General features: G+C 36.8%; 1 protein-coding gene across 1 annotated transcript; it reads left to right on the forward strand.

Annotated features, from left to right (window-relative positions):
- Window positions 1-10,396: 10,396 nt before the first annotated feature.
- Window positions 10,397-15,390, forward strand: krt18b (keratin 18b). The gene is given in 7 exon segments (NM_200568.1): window positions 10,397-10,894; window positions 12,429-12,511; window positions 12,770-12,926; window positions 14,163-14,327; window positions 14,407-14,532; window positions 14,613-14,833; window positions 14,911-15,390. Coding segments are annotated over 7 exon segments (1,218 nt in total). The 5' UTR covers window positions 10,397-10,453; the 3' UTR covers window positions 14,936-15,390.
- Window positions 15,391-17,980: the final 2,590 nt, after the last annotated feature.

Raw genomic sequence — 17,980 nt, forward strand, 5'->3', positions numbered from 1 at the left:
ACTCAGACCTGCCTGTCTGGCACCAACAACCATGCCACATTTAAAGTCCCTTAAATCACTTTTTTCCCCATTCTGATGCTCAGTTTGAGCTGCATTTGACCATGCTTTCATGCCTAAAAGCATTGAGTTGCTGCCATGTGATTGGATGATGAGCAATTAGCGTTAACGAGCAGTTGGACAGGTGTACCTTATAAAGTGCCGGTGAGTGTACATACATAATGTAATCAGTAATAATTCTGTCATCATTTACTTACTTAAAGGTGCAGTAGGTGATTGTATTCAGAAACATTTTGTTGTGCTCGTTGAAAGTCTCTTTACAGTCCAATAGTAATGATTACAGTAAATGATCTAAATGTGTTTATATGTATTTTTATATTCTGGGTAAAGCATAAAACAAAAAAATCGGAAAAAAAACCGACATCTCCCATAATTCTAATAAGCAGCACAGACTGTCTGTCAGCAAATGTAGATTCGGACTTCTGCGCATCTGTTCACGCAGATCCGCCATTCGCGCATGCCCGTCTGCAAAAGCAGCCGCACGGTCATGAGACAGACCGGGAGAAATCAAATGCTGAATTGAAACTTTAAAAACCTGAATCAATATTGGAGTAACTTTAGCACGCTGGAGGAAGGACAACACCATGGCTGAAGTATTACTGTTAGACAGGTAATGTTCTGTTTTAAAACTATTTTAGTCAGGCTAAGCTTATGTTAGATTGTGTTCTGTTATAAATGGCTTATATGCACAGACGTGTCGTTCAGTCACTGAAATCTCCCGGTAAAAGATTGATGTTATTATTTTCAGTTTCGTAAGGTCCTTTTACAGCATCGATAATGTAGATTTATATTTAGTTTAACAACAAAACATCAGTAAATAGCGCCTAAATACCGCCTAACCTGCTTTATTGAGCTGAAGTTGCTTTTATATTCACATTGGGTCATTTTCAAACATTGAAAGCCTTCCTATACTGTTTACAATGCTACTCTGAATATTCTGAATATGGCTGATTTATACTTCTGCGTCAAACGCCGGCGTATGCTATGGCACTGATGCATAGCCCTTCGCCGTGGCCATCGATGACGTGCACCTCTCAAAAATTGTAACTACACGTCACAACGACGCGTAGCGCAAGCTCTGTGATTGGCCGGCTTGGTAGCACTGACGAGTCTGGGCGGGACCGAGAGCCACGTGAATGGTGCGTGCCTGATGGAGCGATTGTTTACGAGTGTGGAGTCCCATGAAAGAACTCCAGATGAAAAGTTTTGTTTTGTGTTTACCTCATAGTTAAAGTTGTTGCACGTCCGCCGGTTCCTGCCTCAAAATGAACGAGTTTGAGCCACTTGTACATCCCGGAAGTAATCAGGAAAAGCAAAACAGTAGCGAAGAAATTCGACACAGAGGAACATTTACTCCTCACTGCCAACTAGCGTTTCGGAAGTGTTAATGCAGACCAACAGAGACAGCGCGCAGAAGTATAAATGCACAGCTACGCGCGTTGCATGCGCCGTGGGTTACGCTGGTCACTTTACACAGAAGTATAAACCAGGCTTCAGTGTGGCTAAGTGATAAATGTAATTCCTGCACGGCGCTGGCTAAACACTAAATAACTGGTGAATGACATGAACTAGTGGGTTGCCTGTCTGCTGTTGTGACGCGGTGCGCACGCTCACGATTTCAGGGGGTGTGGCTTTGAATCGCAGTCCCTCGCCACCGTCCAAAGATAATATGCTAAGCGGTTAGCATTTTGGCAGATCACCTACTGCACCTTTAACATTGTTTTAAACCAGAGTGAATTCTTTTGCAAGACATAAACATACTTTAAAGAATGTTGGCAACAAACTGTTTTGAAGCTGCAATGAAAAGTAAATATATAGTAAAATATCAACCTAATAAATATTTAGATTTTTTTTTTAAAAATGGTGACTGTTGTTGCCTAAAGGTTTGTGCGTGTAATTATGATTAAGATCATGAATCAAATATTTCTTAAAAAGTTACTTTTTACAAATGTCTACATGATGATTTTTGCATTTAACACAATGTCTTCATCACTTCTTTCTTATATACTTCTTATATACTGTATAGAGAGAGAGAATTCAATCGAAAGTAAACCTCTCTTTGGAATTAATGATTAAACATGATAACAGAAAAAAAAATCAATAAATGAAGTACATCAAGACTGCATATCTGTTCTCTGGAAGACACAGGGATGAGGGAGTAAATACATGTGTCAGACCCTCAGTCACCTCTCCACAAACACTCACTGTCTGTCAAACTAATAAATGATTAAAATCACACAATTAAAAAAGCGTTTGAGTAAAAAGAGCGATGAATAATTTATAAATAAATTGTATCAATAACACATTAATTAACTATTTATGAATACTACAATGATATATTATTCTACAGAAACAAATAAACAAATAAAAGATCATTGAATTAAATAATTTCTTATCTGGAGAATAAACACTAAAGGCTCTCCTTGGAGGCTTTCTACAATTGGAATGCATGTCACTCACTATTATTTGAGTTTGAGTGTACACGACCACAAACAAGCCCAAACCAGTAGTTAACTAATGGTGACCTGTTGTTGCTGGCTTGAGGCATGGTTTTTGAACAGGATTGTGGTATTTCAACTGTATAACCTTCACTCTACCTGTATACCTGTAATAAGCACAAAGGGTGTGGTTCCTGAAGGCTAAAACAGGTGACCGGTTAAAAAACAAATTGCACCACAACTGGTTTCTCTTTTGGGGAAGAATGGGGTAAAGTAACGACAGCGCTAATAATGAATTGCCTCATGACTGACAGCTACGTGAAGGCAGGCATAACATCTGTTTGCTTTTGGATAAATGTTTCACCGAAGGAGAAAGGCTTCTTTGTAAGAACAAGGTGTTAAACTGAAGGAGGGAGTTGTTTTACATAAACAGTAGGCTACTCAGGTGAGAGGGACTACAAACAGACAAAGAAGTGCTAAGTTTTATTTTTTTATAGGCTTATTAGACAAAAACCTCTTAATTCTGCTCAACACATTTATCGATTTGTTTAAACAGCTGCAAATGTGAAATTCAGGCAACTTATCGGCTAAATGAAAATAACTAGAAACTAAAATGTTGGAAAAAAGCATCAACATTACTAAAAATAGCCTAAGCTAGTTTTCCTACAAAAACCAAACTAAGTCTTAAGCAATACACTTCCTTAAAGATTCTGTAGGCTAATACACACAGACATCCCATTTGTGGAAAAGACACTATACTGTATAATTGCAGGTTAATATGTAGGCCTACACCAATAGCCTACTGTATACTACACCTATAGTCTACACTGCACCCTATAGCCTACACAACTTTTCTGAATTTGACAGTAATGTATTAGCCTATCTGCACCTTTGTAAAGCTGCTTTCGAACAATAATTATTATGAAAAGTGTTGTATATACACATAGTAAGCTATACAGTACAAAAACAGCTACACTTTTATTAAACCATGGATTTTTTTATTTTTATTTTTTTTTTGGCTAATAGTAGTGTAGGATAAATAGCATATGAAGACGAATACAAAGTCAAAGCGGGGAAAAAGTTGAGCAAAACATACTGTATGCTAGCAGTAATTCAGTCACATCCGCTCTGTTTTGACTCTGTTTTTTACTACCACCTAGTGGTTGAGTTTACACTTGCATTACAGCTGGTGAACACAACCCTACACAGCACAATGACAGTCGAAGGACGAACTCCTGTGTGTGGAAATTATATTTTTAAAGGTATGTTAGGTCATAGCCATTTAAAGCCTGCACTTTTTCAGAGGATGTTTCTTTTCATGATGCTAGTTGAGGTATGGATTACTATTGTGGTGCTGTCAGTGATTTCTTTCAACTTTCACCTTTGCTTCCTTTAAGATAAGTTAACCATAATTTTATTTACTACAGATAAAGCCCAAAAATACGTTTATTATAGTTAAACCACCTCAAATCAGCAACCATAAACCATTTAGTACGTGTTAATCAGTTAATTAAAAAACAACAAGGTTACTACACATTTGCCATTTAAAACCATGGTTGATTTTTGTAAACATCAGCAGTTAAAGTATCATGAAAATAATTTCTTAATCTGCTGGGAAAATGTAAATCTAGCAGGGTCACAGGATGTGTCACTAATCCATCATAACATCTTACCTCACCCGATCCACTCACACAGCTCTGCTTTAGTCTACACAGAAAACACAATGACTCATGAAGAACAAACCTTAGTAACATATAATATAATTTTTGCATGTTAAAATACAAAGTTTTTTAATGTGTATACATGATCCTGCGTCCTGAATGCACATTTGTAAATAATATTATAGGCCTACCACAGTATCTTATATGAAAATATTCTTAATTAGCCTGTAATAAGCATAACAAAGGAGTTTATCATATGCTAAATCAATTATTAAGATTTCTATTGTTGTGTGTATTTCTGACTGTTTGTGTCATGAGAGAACTTACATCTTTTCATTCTCACTGTACTCACTTACGGTCTATATATATATTATTATTATTATTATTATTATTCTAATTTAAAAAATTTAAGATGCAGTATGCAAGTTTGACACCCAATGGTTGAACTAGGTATTGCATCCCTGGATCAAAACAAACGCAAGCGCTGGTTGCCAGATTGACAACAACAACAGAAACGAGGCTGATTATCCAGGCTAAATGCTTATTTAAGCCTAATTTGAATCATGTTCGAAATAAAAGCAAAGGTACACGATAGAAGGAATATTTTCCATATTAAAAGGAGTTTTTGTTCTAACCAACACCTCCAATTGCTATATTAGAAATGGCTTCACCTCATGCTTTATTTAGTGTTAAATGCTAACAATGTAAGTTTAAATGCCGTTTTACATGACATTTATTGCCATACTACTGAAATCAGCAGGAAATAGTTCACCACAGATTTTGAAAATAAAATAAACTGTTTATAAACAGAGCTGTGACTCAAAACCAACACATATCAGTGATTCAGCATCTACATTTAATAATGTTAAAGAGGTTGATGAATTAATTAGATTATAAACCTTACTATTTCGTGAGTGAGTGCATATTCTGTGTATTATCTGGTGCAAACAGCCAAACTGCTAATCTGGTCACATAGTGTGTTGTTAGGACACAGGGGTACAATGTAACCAGCTCACCTAATGTTTACGTTTGTAATATTTGTATCATTTGCTAATTAATAACCTCATGTCTCATTTCGGAGTCTGCTACTGCTTATTGGACACAATAAGCCTTTATGAGCCTTTATGACTGACCGAATGACATGCAAGGATGTCCATCAAGGCAACTCTGGGTGCTGAAATATAATTGGCTAAACTGGCATTGGATGGGTTAAAAGAACCAAACAAAGACAGCGTTCCGGCACAGAAAGCACATTTTCAAAACATAATATCTGACAGCATTGTTTTTCAAATAAACCAGAATGTTTACTTAGCATGTTTCTTAAATATCTGCAAACATATTTTGATATTTTTAAAACCTTTAAAACAGTTGTGAAAACGATGATACATTTTAGAATTCTTTGATGAAAAGTTCAAAAGAACAGCATTTATTTTACTTACATGAATTATCATTTTGTTACAATTTGATGCATCTTTGCTTAATAAAGTATACATTTCTCAAAAACAAAAGGAGTTTACTGACCCCACTACCTAAACGTTTGAACAGTATCGTGTGTGTATAAAGCAAAAACACATGCCAGCATTCAAACAATTCTAGTTTGAAAGGAGTATGGAAAAAAGAGAAATCCGATTCCAGTTTCCTCTTACTGAAGGATTCATCTGTTGCTTTCCATTATTCTTTTTTATTCTTGCTTTCCTGAGTAAATCTGAGTTGCAAGTAATAAGTGAATATAAAGTAGAGATAGATTGGGTGGAAACCTAAAAACGAAAAACACAAAAGGGTAATAAAGCTGAGATGAACGTGATCGTCAAGTACATTTATTTAGACTCGCTTCAGCCTGTCGAGCTGAGTCCATCTGGAAATGGGTGCAACTCAACTAAAAATGTGTTTCCACCCTTTTGGATTGCATTTAAAATTGCTGACAGATTTTCTGAACTAATACAAAGATAGTAAATATAACCATATTAGTTAAGTAATGCTAGTATAAAGCATTGCATTGATTAAAATGAGAAATAAAGCATTTTTCTGCATGATAGAGAGAAGAAAATAGGGAAGTTTAGGAGTGGGGGTGGTCACATGTTGTAAAGGGAGGGCAGGGTGGTGCAAATTCCTTCATTCTGGAGTGTGACTCACTGTCGCTTCATTTTCCTGCTTTTTGCCACTATTTTCCTCTACAAGTCTGTCTGCCAGCTTTTCCTTAAACTCTTCAATTGTAAACCATTAATGTAATAGCCTGTCTGTGCTCTACAGGCCTTATAGAAACAAAGCAGATCTTTATCGAGGCATGTGACATTCACTAAGCTACTGGCTGGAAATAATTCAATAATGAAGTGAGAAGAAGCTGTAAACAGGACTTCTTGTGATCAGCTTTCTGTCCTCCTGATTTCAGTGATGTGGTTGAGTGTGACTATATTGACTAAGCGCATAAAAAGGAAATGAAAGTGTTGCTTGGAAACAGACTGGTATAATTAAACACGCAAGTAAGGTTGCCATGTGTATGACTGAAACAAACACTCTTTGAAAACAACTATCAGTGCATCCATAGTCAAATGTATAGCATGCAGGGAAGAGAGAGCAGAGTGGGTTGATCAAACCATGCTGTTTCTCCGGCAGGGCAGTTTGTGATTTGTGTTCAGAGCTCCCGGAAATCATGGGACGGGTGACTCATGTTGTAACCAAAGCTTTCTGGAATCTATGGACACCCCATCCAAACAAAGACACTGCAGACTGCACCTTTTGACGCAGAGAAAGTACTATCACCACTTAAAAAAGACCCAGCTAACATATTCTGATCCAAGTCAGAGAAACACTCTATGAGAAACTAATTCAGTAGCTAAATAAGCAACATGCTTCCTCTTATGTCACAGGCATTTTAACCAATGTTGTAAGTATTCTTGTCTTTAGCATTGGGGGAAAAATAGAATTTTTGTTTCTAATTTGGCACATCCAAGTCCAAGGCCATGGTGCTCCACCGGTAAAAGGTGGTTTGCCATCTCCAGGTTGGAAGAAATTCCTTGCCCCAGGTGAAGGATTTCAAGTATCTTGGTGTTTTGTTCACGACTGAGGGAAGGATGGAACATGAGATCGACAGAAGGATTGGTGCAGCGGCAGCAGTATGTATGTATGGTTGATGTACTGGTCAGTTGTGGTAAAGAAGGAGCTGAACCAAAAGGCAAAGCTCTCTATTTACTGGTCAATGTACGTTTCTACTCTCACCTACGGTCATGAGCTTTGGGTCGTGACTAAACGGACATGATCCCTTATACAAGCAGCCGAAATGAGTTTACTTCGCAGGGTGGTAGGGCATACCCTTATAGATAGGGTGAGGAGCTCTGTCACCCGAGAGAAACTCAGAGTAGAGCCGCTGCTTGTCCACATCGAGAAACTTCAGCTGAGGTGGCTTGGGCATCTATTTCGGATGCCTCCTGGACGCCTACCAAGGGAGGTGTTCCAGCCATTTCCCACCAGGAGGATACCTTGGGGAAGACCCAGGACACCCTGGAGGGATTATATCTCTCGGCTGGCCTGGGAATGCCCCGGGATCCCCCCAGAGAAGCTGGAGGAAGTGTCTGGGGAGAGGGAAGCCTGGGGTTCTCTCCTGAGACTGCTGTCCCCATGAACCATCCCCGGAAAAGCAGATGAGAATAATTGAATAGATTGTCATTGGCTGGAAAGTGTGCAATAAAAATGTTTAATGCACAGGCAGTTCCAGTCATTTTTCCATCACAGTTCCAAGTAAATGTGCTTCCTTCAAACATACTGTAGTAACCATATTACCTGTTGCCAGAGATATCATTTGTCTGTGTAATTTCAAGGACAGTGACCTGTGCTTTACCAGGGAACCGATGGGGTTAAACAAGTGGCAAATATGCTTAAAAAAATTGCCAAGAAGTCACATACAAACGTTACTAAGAGCTATTGGATATGCCCGTGTCATTTCCATGCACAAACACATTCTTTCTGTCTGCTACCTCCCTGTCTGCCTGTCACTCATTCGACATCTGTCATAAATAATTTGACTGACTGAAAATTTGGTCAAATTTTGCACTGCAAAGAGCAAAACAAATTTAAATGTCAATAACTTGACAAATGATGAAGGAAAAAGTGGGATAATCAACGACTTAATGCAATTTGCAATAGCATCAATCCTCCATCTTCACATCGGGCAGCCCTTTGCTCTGCCTGTGTCATGCATTTCAAACTTTCGAAAGATGTTTTGAAGTCTTCTGCGAACAAGGCTCTAAGGCTCATGTAATGCACTAATCTTAGCTAACGTAATGTTAGCACTTGGAGAAAGAGACCACTCTTTCTCTATTGATCTGTCTGCCCCTACCAAGTTATGACATTTCAAAAGCCAATGAAGTCACAGAACAGTAGATAAACAAACACTGTCAGATAACATAGGTTAAAAAGACAAAACTGCAAAGTTTTTTGGGAGCAGACCACACACACGACTACTATTCAGGCGCATTGTCCATTTCAAATCCTTCAATACTGGCAAGCCATACACATATAACTAGGCATACATAAATAAAAATCTATGCCTAGTATATTGAAAACATATCATGCCTTGAACAATGGCATAAAGAAAAATAGATAATAGTTTGAAGAAAGAAAGAAAGAAAGAAAGAAAGAAAAAAAAGAAAGAAAGAAAAAAAGAAAGAAAGATCAACTTTCAAAAACGCTTTGTGCCAACTCCTCAGGTTTCTTTTAGCTCCTGGGTGTGTTTGGCCTCTGGATGTCCTGTTTTCTAGATCACAGGTATTTCAAAGCATCATTTTCATCACAACAATTATGCGTAATTGTTTTTTTACCATTCTCAGATTTCAAATCCTGTGACATTAAAGCTGGGTTCACAATTTTTTTTAACGTCATTTATAATTGTTCCCTGTCAGACGTTGGACATGATCCCAGTGAGATCTTGGGTAAAAGCCATGAAGCAGTGTGTGACATCAATAATATTTTATGTCAGACAGTATCATCTTGTCACACCCAAGACTACAGTTCCCTTTATGGATTTTTTCAAAATTTGAGCAAAATTGTTACCAAAAGCAACAGCACAGTAGCTCAGTGGTTAGCACTGTTACGTCACAGCAAGAATGTCGCTGGTTTGAGTCCCGACTGTGCTGGTGTGGGTTTCCTCCGGGTGGTCCGGTTTCCCCCACAGTCCAAATACATGCGCTATAGGTGAATTAGGTAAACTGAATTGGCTGTAGTGTATGTGTATGTGTGTGAATGCAAGCATGTATGGGTGTTTCCCAATACTAGGTTGGCAACTGGAAGACCATCCGCTGTGTGAAACATACGCCAGAATAGTTGGCGGTTCATTCCGCTGTGACAACGTTAAATAAGAGACTAAGCTGAAGAAAAATGAACGAATGAATGCTAGCAAAATCATACCATGTAAATCTGGGAAGAACATGGTCAAGCTATTCCTCAGTTACTGAACTTCAAACCATTTGCTTTTATCACCTTGTTTTTCTATCTTATCAACTTGTTTTTCTACAACTTATCAATGTTTTCAAACACAACATATTTGGGCAGTTATGCAATTTTGAGCAGGCCCTTAAAAGGTAAAAAGCAAGCGAGCCTATTTGTAGGGCTGCAGTTTGCAGAAACATCTCAAAGAATAAACACAGAGCTTTTAGATATTTTAAAGAGATGCTCTTCAATCATGTTGTTGCAAACTTCTTCGTAAGCTTCTTCAGGGGAGTTTTGGGTGAAGTCCCCCCTTAAGAATCTGAGTTTTGTAAACATGTTTACATTTAATCCACATGTGTCCACTCTTTTTGGAAAATGCACATTTAGGTGTAACCTGTCCCAAAGGTGCCTGATTGAAATCATAAACCACTGTTTACTTTCTCAAACCCTGTTCTTCTCAGCTAAACATGCTATTTAAGTTTTCACTGAAGCATTGTGGGACTGAAAGCACAAAATGAGGCTGTATCTTGTTGCAGTATGTATGTGTCTAGATGAGCTTGGGGATTGGGTTCAGATGGAGGGAGTCAGAGGGGGGAGATCGAGGCAGGAAATGAGAAAGAGAGAGAGGATGTGGGACGGGCGTTAGAGAACACTGAAAAAAGTAATGCAAAAGGAAAAAAACCGGACCATGTGGGCAGGGTCTTAGTTGGTCAGTGCGCGTGTGTGTGTTTGAGTCAAAAAGAGAAAAGGAGGAACAGAAAGAGTTTGGTGGGGGTATAAAAGCTGTACAGTTCTCTTCTAGTGGCTCTCAAGGGTTGACATCCCTCAGCGCACACTCATCTTCTACTGCAGCCAGAGCTTCATTCCTCCAAAACCATGAGCTTCTACGCACCCCAGGCCTCTCACATCTCCTTCACCCGCTCTGCGCCCGCTTACCGGGCTGCCAGTACGTATGGTGGGGCAGGTGGGCAAGGCACCAGAATCTCATCCGCTTCTGCGATGTCTTATCGTTCAGCCCCTAGAAGTGGGGGAATTTCCTCTTCCACAGCCTTCAAGGTGAGCTCAGCCGGCATGGGCTCTGGCGCAGGGGGTTCCTTCTTGGCGAGCTCTGGGTCCTCAGGTGGCATGCTGGGCAATGAGAAAGGCCAGATGCAGAATTTAAACGACCGTCTGGCTGCTTACCTGGACACAGTGCGCAGGTTGGAGCAGGAGAACGGCAAACTGGAACAGCAGATTCGAGAGGCTCTGGAGAAAGGTGGACCAGAAACACGCGACTACAGCAAGTACAACGCCATCCTGGATGACCTGAGGAGGAAGGTGAGGGATGTTGACAGCTTGATTTACATTTGTTTCTCTGTGTCTGACGGGGGCCATGTTGCTAAAGGAAACATTTCAGAGTTTGAGAGAGGCAGACAGTTATTTAGGTTGGGAGGAGGAGATACCACATGTTTTGAATCACAGAGATTAGGCTGAAATAAAGAAGCAAGATTTACAAATGAAAACAATAAGGTTTGCACAAGAAGAAAATGTGGAGTTTTGCGTTTATCTAAACAATAGTGCGTTTATAATTACAGTTTGGATAAATTACTAGAAAAATGTATTTATTAAAAAGATTCTAATATAATATAATAAAATATATTATAATAAAAACTTTTTTTGGTCAAGAAATGCTCAGCCATTTTGTAGGGTTGTACTTTATTTTACACTGAGTATACGTGTAGAGTGTACTTACCTAGAAAAATACTGGTCATATGAGACAAATACATGAGTAAACGGTTCAGGGGTAGGTTTAGGGAAAGCTAGTTATTACTAACTTTATGTAATGACAATGCTAAGTATGTACGTGCAAAATAAGACAGTCAAGTGATAAAAAAAATAAAGTACTACACACTTGCTTTTTGTACTGTTCTTGAGAACCCTTTATAGTGTAATAAAAGTGGATCAGATTTCTGCAGATCTCAATGGAGGGTGTGGCACACGCCCTGTTCTCTTTCTGTCTTCTCTCTTTCTATTGTGCTTGTTCTGCTTTTCTCTGTGTGCATTCTGGCTACTACTGAGGAAATTCCTCTAAACCCTCCATATTGGGTTTTAGAATATAAGCAACCATGACAACGGCTAATACAAATAAAACATTCACAATCGTTTCTGAAGCATCAGAGGAATGTTTGACGAACTGTAGCCAGCTGAAACGTCCTACACAGACTCAGACTAGAGTCATAATGCAAAACAGATGTGGGATAAGTAATCACACACATGGTCACACGGTTCTACAGCAAGAACTCAAAAGAACCATCATTTATAGCAGTCGCGGTTGAGTCATTACAAAACTTTTAAAGTTTAGAAATGTCTGATCTTTCCTATATTTCAAGTGGTAAAATAGAAAAAGGTAAACTAAGATTTATGTAGAATAATAAAGAGCATATTTTAAGTTAAATATTATGACATTTCAAATGGTCTGATAAGAAGCAGCACATGATACCAGCTTCCGCTTTCACCAGGGGAGGATGTGGCATATGGAGGAACTTTGTAGAAGCATTGTTTAATCATTCTGTCAATTTCACCTGTTCTGCAAAGCAAAAATAAACCTGTCAAAGCAAAGTCTGACTGCAAAGCGACTCTATCTTTCGTCTCATATTTTACAGGCTTGCGCAATCAAATCCTTTCATGCTCCGGTTTCATAAAGAGACTTAAAACAAAGTCTAATTCCATAGCTAACTTTATTAAATAACTAAATTCCAAGGATGCTGAAAATGAAGATCTGACAAATCATATCTATCTCTGCTAGGACTAAATGAAAACATGTCAAAAACAGGTTTTGTATGGTGAAATATGTTCTTTGTTTTGCCTGTAGGTGTTTGATGCCACTGTGGACAATGCTCGTCTTGTTCTGCAGATTGACAACGCTCGTCTGGCTGTGGATGACTTCAGAGTCAAGTCAGTCTCCATAACTGCACAACACCACAAATATCCAAAGATTTAACTTGGTATCAAAGAAACATGATTATGAGAAAGTGGTACTTTTTAGAGTCACAAAATCCAGAAATCTTAGCATGACAAATGTATGGTTGGACTACTGGCATGCTCACTAAACACTTATGTGCATTCCTTGAATGTCTGTTGTGTGTGTGTGTGTGTGTGTGTGTGTGTGTGTGTGTGTGTGTGTGTGTGCGTGTGCGTGTGCGTGTGTTATAGGTTTGAGAATGAGATGGCAATCAGGCAGTCTGTGGAAGGAGACATCGCAGGTCTAAAGAAAGTTATAGATGAAACCAATATTGGTCGCCTGAATGTGGAGGGAGAAATCGAGTCCTTGAAAGAAGAGCTTGTCTTCCTCAAGAAAAACCATGAAAATGTAATCAAACATTGCATAAGAGCCATGTTAAAACTAGTCGCAGAGAATTAGATTAATTCTTCTTTGAATAAGCTTAAAGACCCCTGGATTTATGTAAAGAGAATAGATTTCTACCCTGTTTTGAGGTATTTAGATTTTTGGGCGAGATAATTTTAAGAGTTGCATTACACTTTTTAAAAGGGAAAATGATTCCTTTTTCCTTTATCACATAACAGACTTCTGTAGCGATATTTGAAAGAGGAGCTAATTCTAGAGAGCATTTGATTGGATAAAAATCTGTGTAGTGTAAAATGAGTCATCAGAAGAAAAACAAATATTATAGCATGCTACAGTAGCTTATAGGTGGCTCCATTACTAAATGGCTCCCTAAACCACTGAGGTCTTCCAAAATACAAAGACATGGCTAGTGTGATATGTAAACATGCCAAAAACTGTCATGATTTTTTAAACGACTTATCACAAGAGGAAAAATTTGTTCAAGTCACATACAATTGATAGTTTTATCTTTGTCTCTGCACAATAGTTTTGATCAACATTTAGAAAATACAACAAAATCTGTAATGGAAACTATGCTATTATAAGTCGAAAAAACAAGTGCAGATGAAGTGTGCTATTTGTGAATGGATAACTAAACGACCGACTATTAGCCATTTAAAATTCATGGGGCCTTTAAACTGTCCACAATGTGTTTTTACAACTTGTAGAAAAAAAATACTAACATACAGTTCTATTTAAAAGTATAATTTACAGTAAAAATCCTAAATCAAATAAAAAGACCTCAGGGGTAGCTTAATTATTTTGGGATTCATCAGAATTAGCAGCAAAAATCAGGCCAAGGCACTGGAAAAGTGTGGGAAAAAAATATATGAAAAAGTCTTTACTGACATGGTTTGTCAGTAAAGTTTTTTTTTTTAAATATAAATTCTTTCCACAATTTTCCAGTGCCTTGGTCTGATTTTTGCTGTATAATTTACAGTACTTCTTTTGAACTTCATCTCAGATTTCTTACAATTTAAGGTGACAAATCAAATACAAAATGATAACATAATACGTGTAGGAACATAGAGAAACATAGGAACATTAATATGCAATAATTGTAATATACAATAATAATAATAATAATAATAATAATATACAATAAACAATAATATACTTATAATATAATAATAGTAGTATAATGAAACAATAATAAATAATTTTTTTTGAAAATAAGACAAATCTATTTAACTTTGACAGGAAGTTGATGAGCTACGGAGCCAGATCTCTCAGTCAGGCGTTCAGGTGGATGTTGATGCACCCAAGGGCCAGGATATGTCTCAAGTGATGGAAGACATGAGAGCTAACTATGAGAAACAGGCTCTCAAAAATGCAGAGGAACTCAAAATGTGGCATGAAACCCAGGTATGAAACCCCTGACTGTGACAGTACGATTTCTATGACTTGTTTTAAATGAGCTGAAAATGAGTCTCTCTCTCCTCAGATAGCAGATGTTCAGGTGCAGGTGGCTCAGAACACAGAGGCATTACAAGGTGCTCAGATGGAGTGTAATGACCTACGCCGACAGATTCAAACACTAGAAATAGAGCTTGCATCACAACAAAACCTGGTAAAGTGCTCTTACACACCATAGTTTTAGATCATCATCAAGTTTGTTGAATCGATCTGAAATCTTTTCTTTTTTTCTAGAAAGCGTCACTTGAAGATACTCTACGAAACACTGAGATACGTTCAAATGGAGAGATGGAGAAGTTAAATAACATCATAATTCAACTTGAAGCTGAGCTGGCACAGCTGAGGGCAAATATCACAGAACAGGGACAGGAATATGAAGCACTCCTTAATATGAAGATGAAACTGGAAGCGGAAATTAACACCTACAAGAAACTTCTAGATGGGGAAGATTTCAAGTAAAGAGGAAAAGTTTAATTCTTGTATTTCATAGGGCATTAAATACAGTCACTGATTCTAATTCCTCTATATTTAGGCTCCAGGATGCGCTTGATGGCTGAGAAAAAAAGAGTGAAATTACAGGAGACGGTCCTAAAGATCAACAACAACTTCAAGACAATTATAAATTGCATTCAATGAAACCTGTGGTGAAGCTTTATAATTTGAAAGTCTCCTTCCACTTTGTTTAAACTATACAATTTACAGAGCCATGTTGGTTTCTGGCCATATTTCTTCTCTTCATTATAATGTCATTTACAGGGTATTTGCTTTCTGTCAATGAACCCTGTTTCACCCTACAGTCTGACTTAAAGACAGTTACAGGGCAACATAGGCAGCTTTTTAAATGTTTGGTTGTGTATTGAGTCTTTATAATGCACAATCCTGTATTGTAGCAGTGTAAAACGGATATCTCCAAATGAAAGAGGAATGAGAAAATGTGAACCTCTCTACAAAACCAAAGCAATAATGAAATAAATCCATGCCTGCCAACAGAAAAAAAAATGAGTAAAGCAAACACAGAGATCTGAAATATTGTGGTTTTCTATTTGAAGATTTTTTTGATCACTTTATCTTTAAATATAAAGTAGTTCTGGGTGGGCTGGGGTCAAACAAACAAACTCATGCTGTCCAAGAGAAATATGGGGTAAATATGGAGTAAAGTAATACCAGTACACATGCACACACGAAAAGAAACAAAATATTACCTACTAACTTTGATTTAAGCTGCTTGTTATGCAGCATCAGGTTTTCAGGCATCATGTTTCTTGTGCACACATTTTCTAAACTGAACAAGCTTGAATCAAAACAGTGAATGTCTTATTTTTTAGATGGCACCTTAGATAATTTACCATAACATTACAGTTAATTTTATACCAGTGATCTTTTTTAATATACAATTGAAGTCAGAACTATTAGCCCTACTGAATTATTAGCCCCTGTATATTTTTTCCTCAATTTCTGTTGAACGGAAAGAAGATTTTTTTAACACATTTCTAAACATAATAGTTTTAATAACACATTTCTAATAACTGATTTATCTTTGCCATGATAACAGCACATAATATTTTACTAGATATTTTCAAGATACTAGTATTCAGCTTAAAGTGCCATTTAAACGAGGTTAATGAGGTTAATTGGGGAAGTCAGGGTAAATAGGCAAATAATTGTAGCAATAGTTTGTTCTGTAGACAGTCAAAAAAAAAAAAAAAAAAAAAAAATATATATATATATATATATATATATATATATATATATATATATATATATATATATATATATATATATATATATATATATATATATATTGCTTAAGAGGGCTAATAATATTGACCTTAACATGGTTTTTGAAAAATGTTTAAAACTGCTTTTATTCTAGCCGAAATAAAACAAATAAGACTTTTCCAGAAGAAAAAAACATTGTAGGAAATACTGTGAAAAATGTCTTACTCTGTTAAACATAATTTGTAAAATATTTGAAAAAGAAAAGATAGAGACATTTGATAGGCAACATTCAAAATGAACTACAGATGTTTTAGTTTCTCTGCGCTATTAACTTCCACTAACAAGATATACCAAAGCTTGACATGGCTTTTAATGTTAGCCATTTGAAGAGCTGCGAAGGGCCATCTGGTTCCACTCCAAGAAGAACCTCTTACTTCAAATCCACACCAATTCCAGTTTATCAAACATTTAATTTTATGAGCAAGAATTAAGTCCAGGATTATGTGTTTCGAGACTGATCATTTTCCCAAGACAATGAAACAGCAATAAATCTGGAATAGTCATTGGGCTTTGTTTATTTGACTTGTGCGCAATCAGCTAATGCCTTGATAGCTAATTAGCTGGCTAGATATCCATTGCTTGGGCACTGTAAGCCTCTTGCTAATCCGATTAGCTAAAAAGCTTATAGGTGGATTGATTTTGTGTGCTCCAAAAAAGATCAAGACATTGTGAATAGCTCCAAAAATACAATTAACGATCCTAATAAACAAAATGTATATAGGTTATGGGTTAACAATACTTTTGAGTCAGCAAGTTTTTTTGTTTTTGTTTTTTTGTTTTTACAAAATATTTTAACTAAAACAACACATTTGCATTTGAGAAACTGCATTTGAGTATTTTACCAGATTAGTTCTGTTTGTAAGGAATTCACAATTTTATATTAATTAGGATCATTTTATATGGCAGTGCATCTGTATGAAATATAATAAACAAATTACATGCAGATCTAAAAACAATAAGGCAAACATACTGTGCTTTATGGTTTTTAGGAAGTCTGATTTAGGTACAGGAATTTAATAACTTTAATAAAAGTCTTAACTATGAATGTTGATGCTGAAACATTATATTGAGCAGCCCTGAAACGATTATTCAATAAATTCTCAACAACAACCAGGAATAAGCTTAAACTTACAAACCACTTAAAACTACACAAAGTCGGCACATTATTAAACCAAGTTTACATGACATTGCTGAGTGAAAAACAAGTATGAATTGCCAAAAAATTTTTATATTTGTGAACAACTGAAAATATAAATTGTATTTTAAAGCTAAGATGACATACAGTATACTATAGAACTCTACAATACCTGCAATGATGTTAGCATTCCCATTCAGTTCAATGACAAATGCTAGGCTAACGCATGATCCACTGTTAGTATACAAACTGGAGGCTGCCATCTTTGCTGCAGAAAAATTTGTCATGTGACTGATCACCTGCCAAAGATAATATGAAAACAGGGAAATGTGCATTAAAAAAGTTTTTGAATACGAGAACTTATCTTGGACAGACTTTTCTTGCTGATTCACAACCTAATAGTGCTATAGAACATTACAAAGGGATATGTGCAATGTTCAAACAAGGTATATTTCACCCAAAAACGAAAATATAAAAAATTTTTACTCACCCTAAAGTGGTTTCAAAACGTTTATGAGTTGATTTCTTCTGTTGGACACAAAATAAGTTATTTTTAAAAAGCTGAAAATGGTAGACCTTTTCCTATGGAAGTCAATAATTACAGGTTTCCAGCTTTGTTTAAAATATTATTTTGCATTTAACAGAAGAAGGAAAGTCTTTAGGGTTTGAAACAAGTTAAGGGTGAGTA

This window comes from Danio rerio, chromosome 6, assembly GCF_049306965.1.
Source record: "Danio rerio strain Tuebingen ecotype United States chromosome 6, GRCz12tu, whole genome shotgun sequence".
Classification (NCBI taxonomy): domain Eukaryota; kingdom Metazoa; phylum Chordata; class Actinopteri; order Cypriniformes; family Danionidae; genus Danio; species Danio rerio.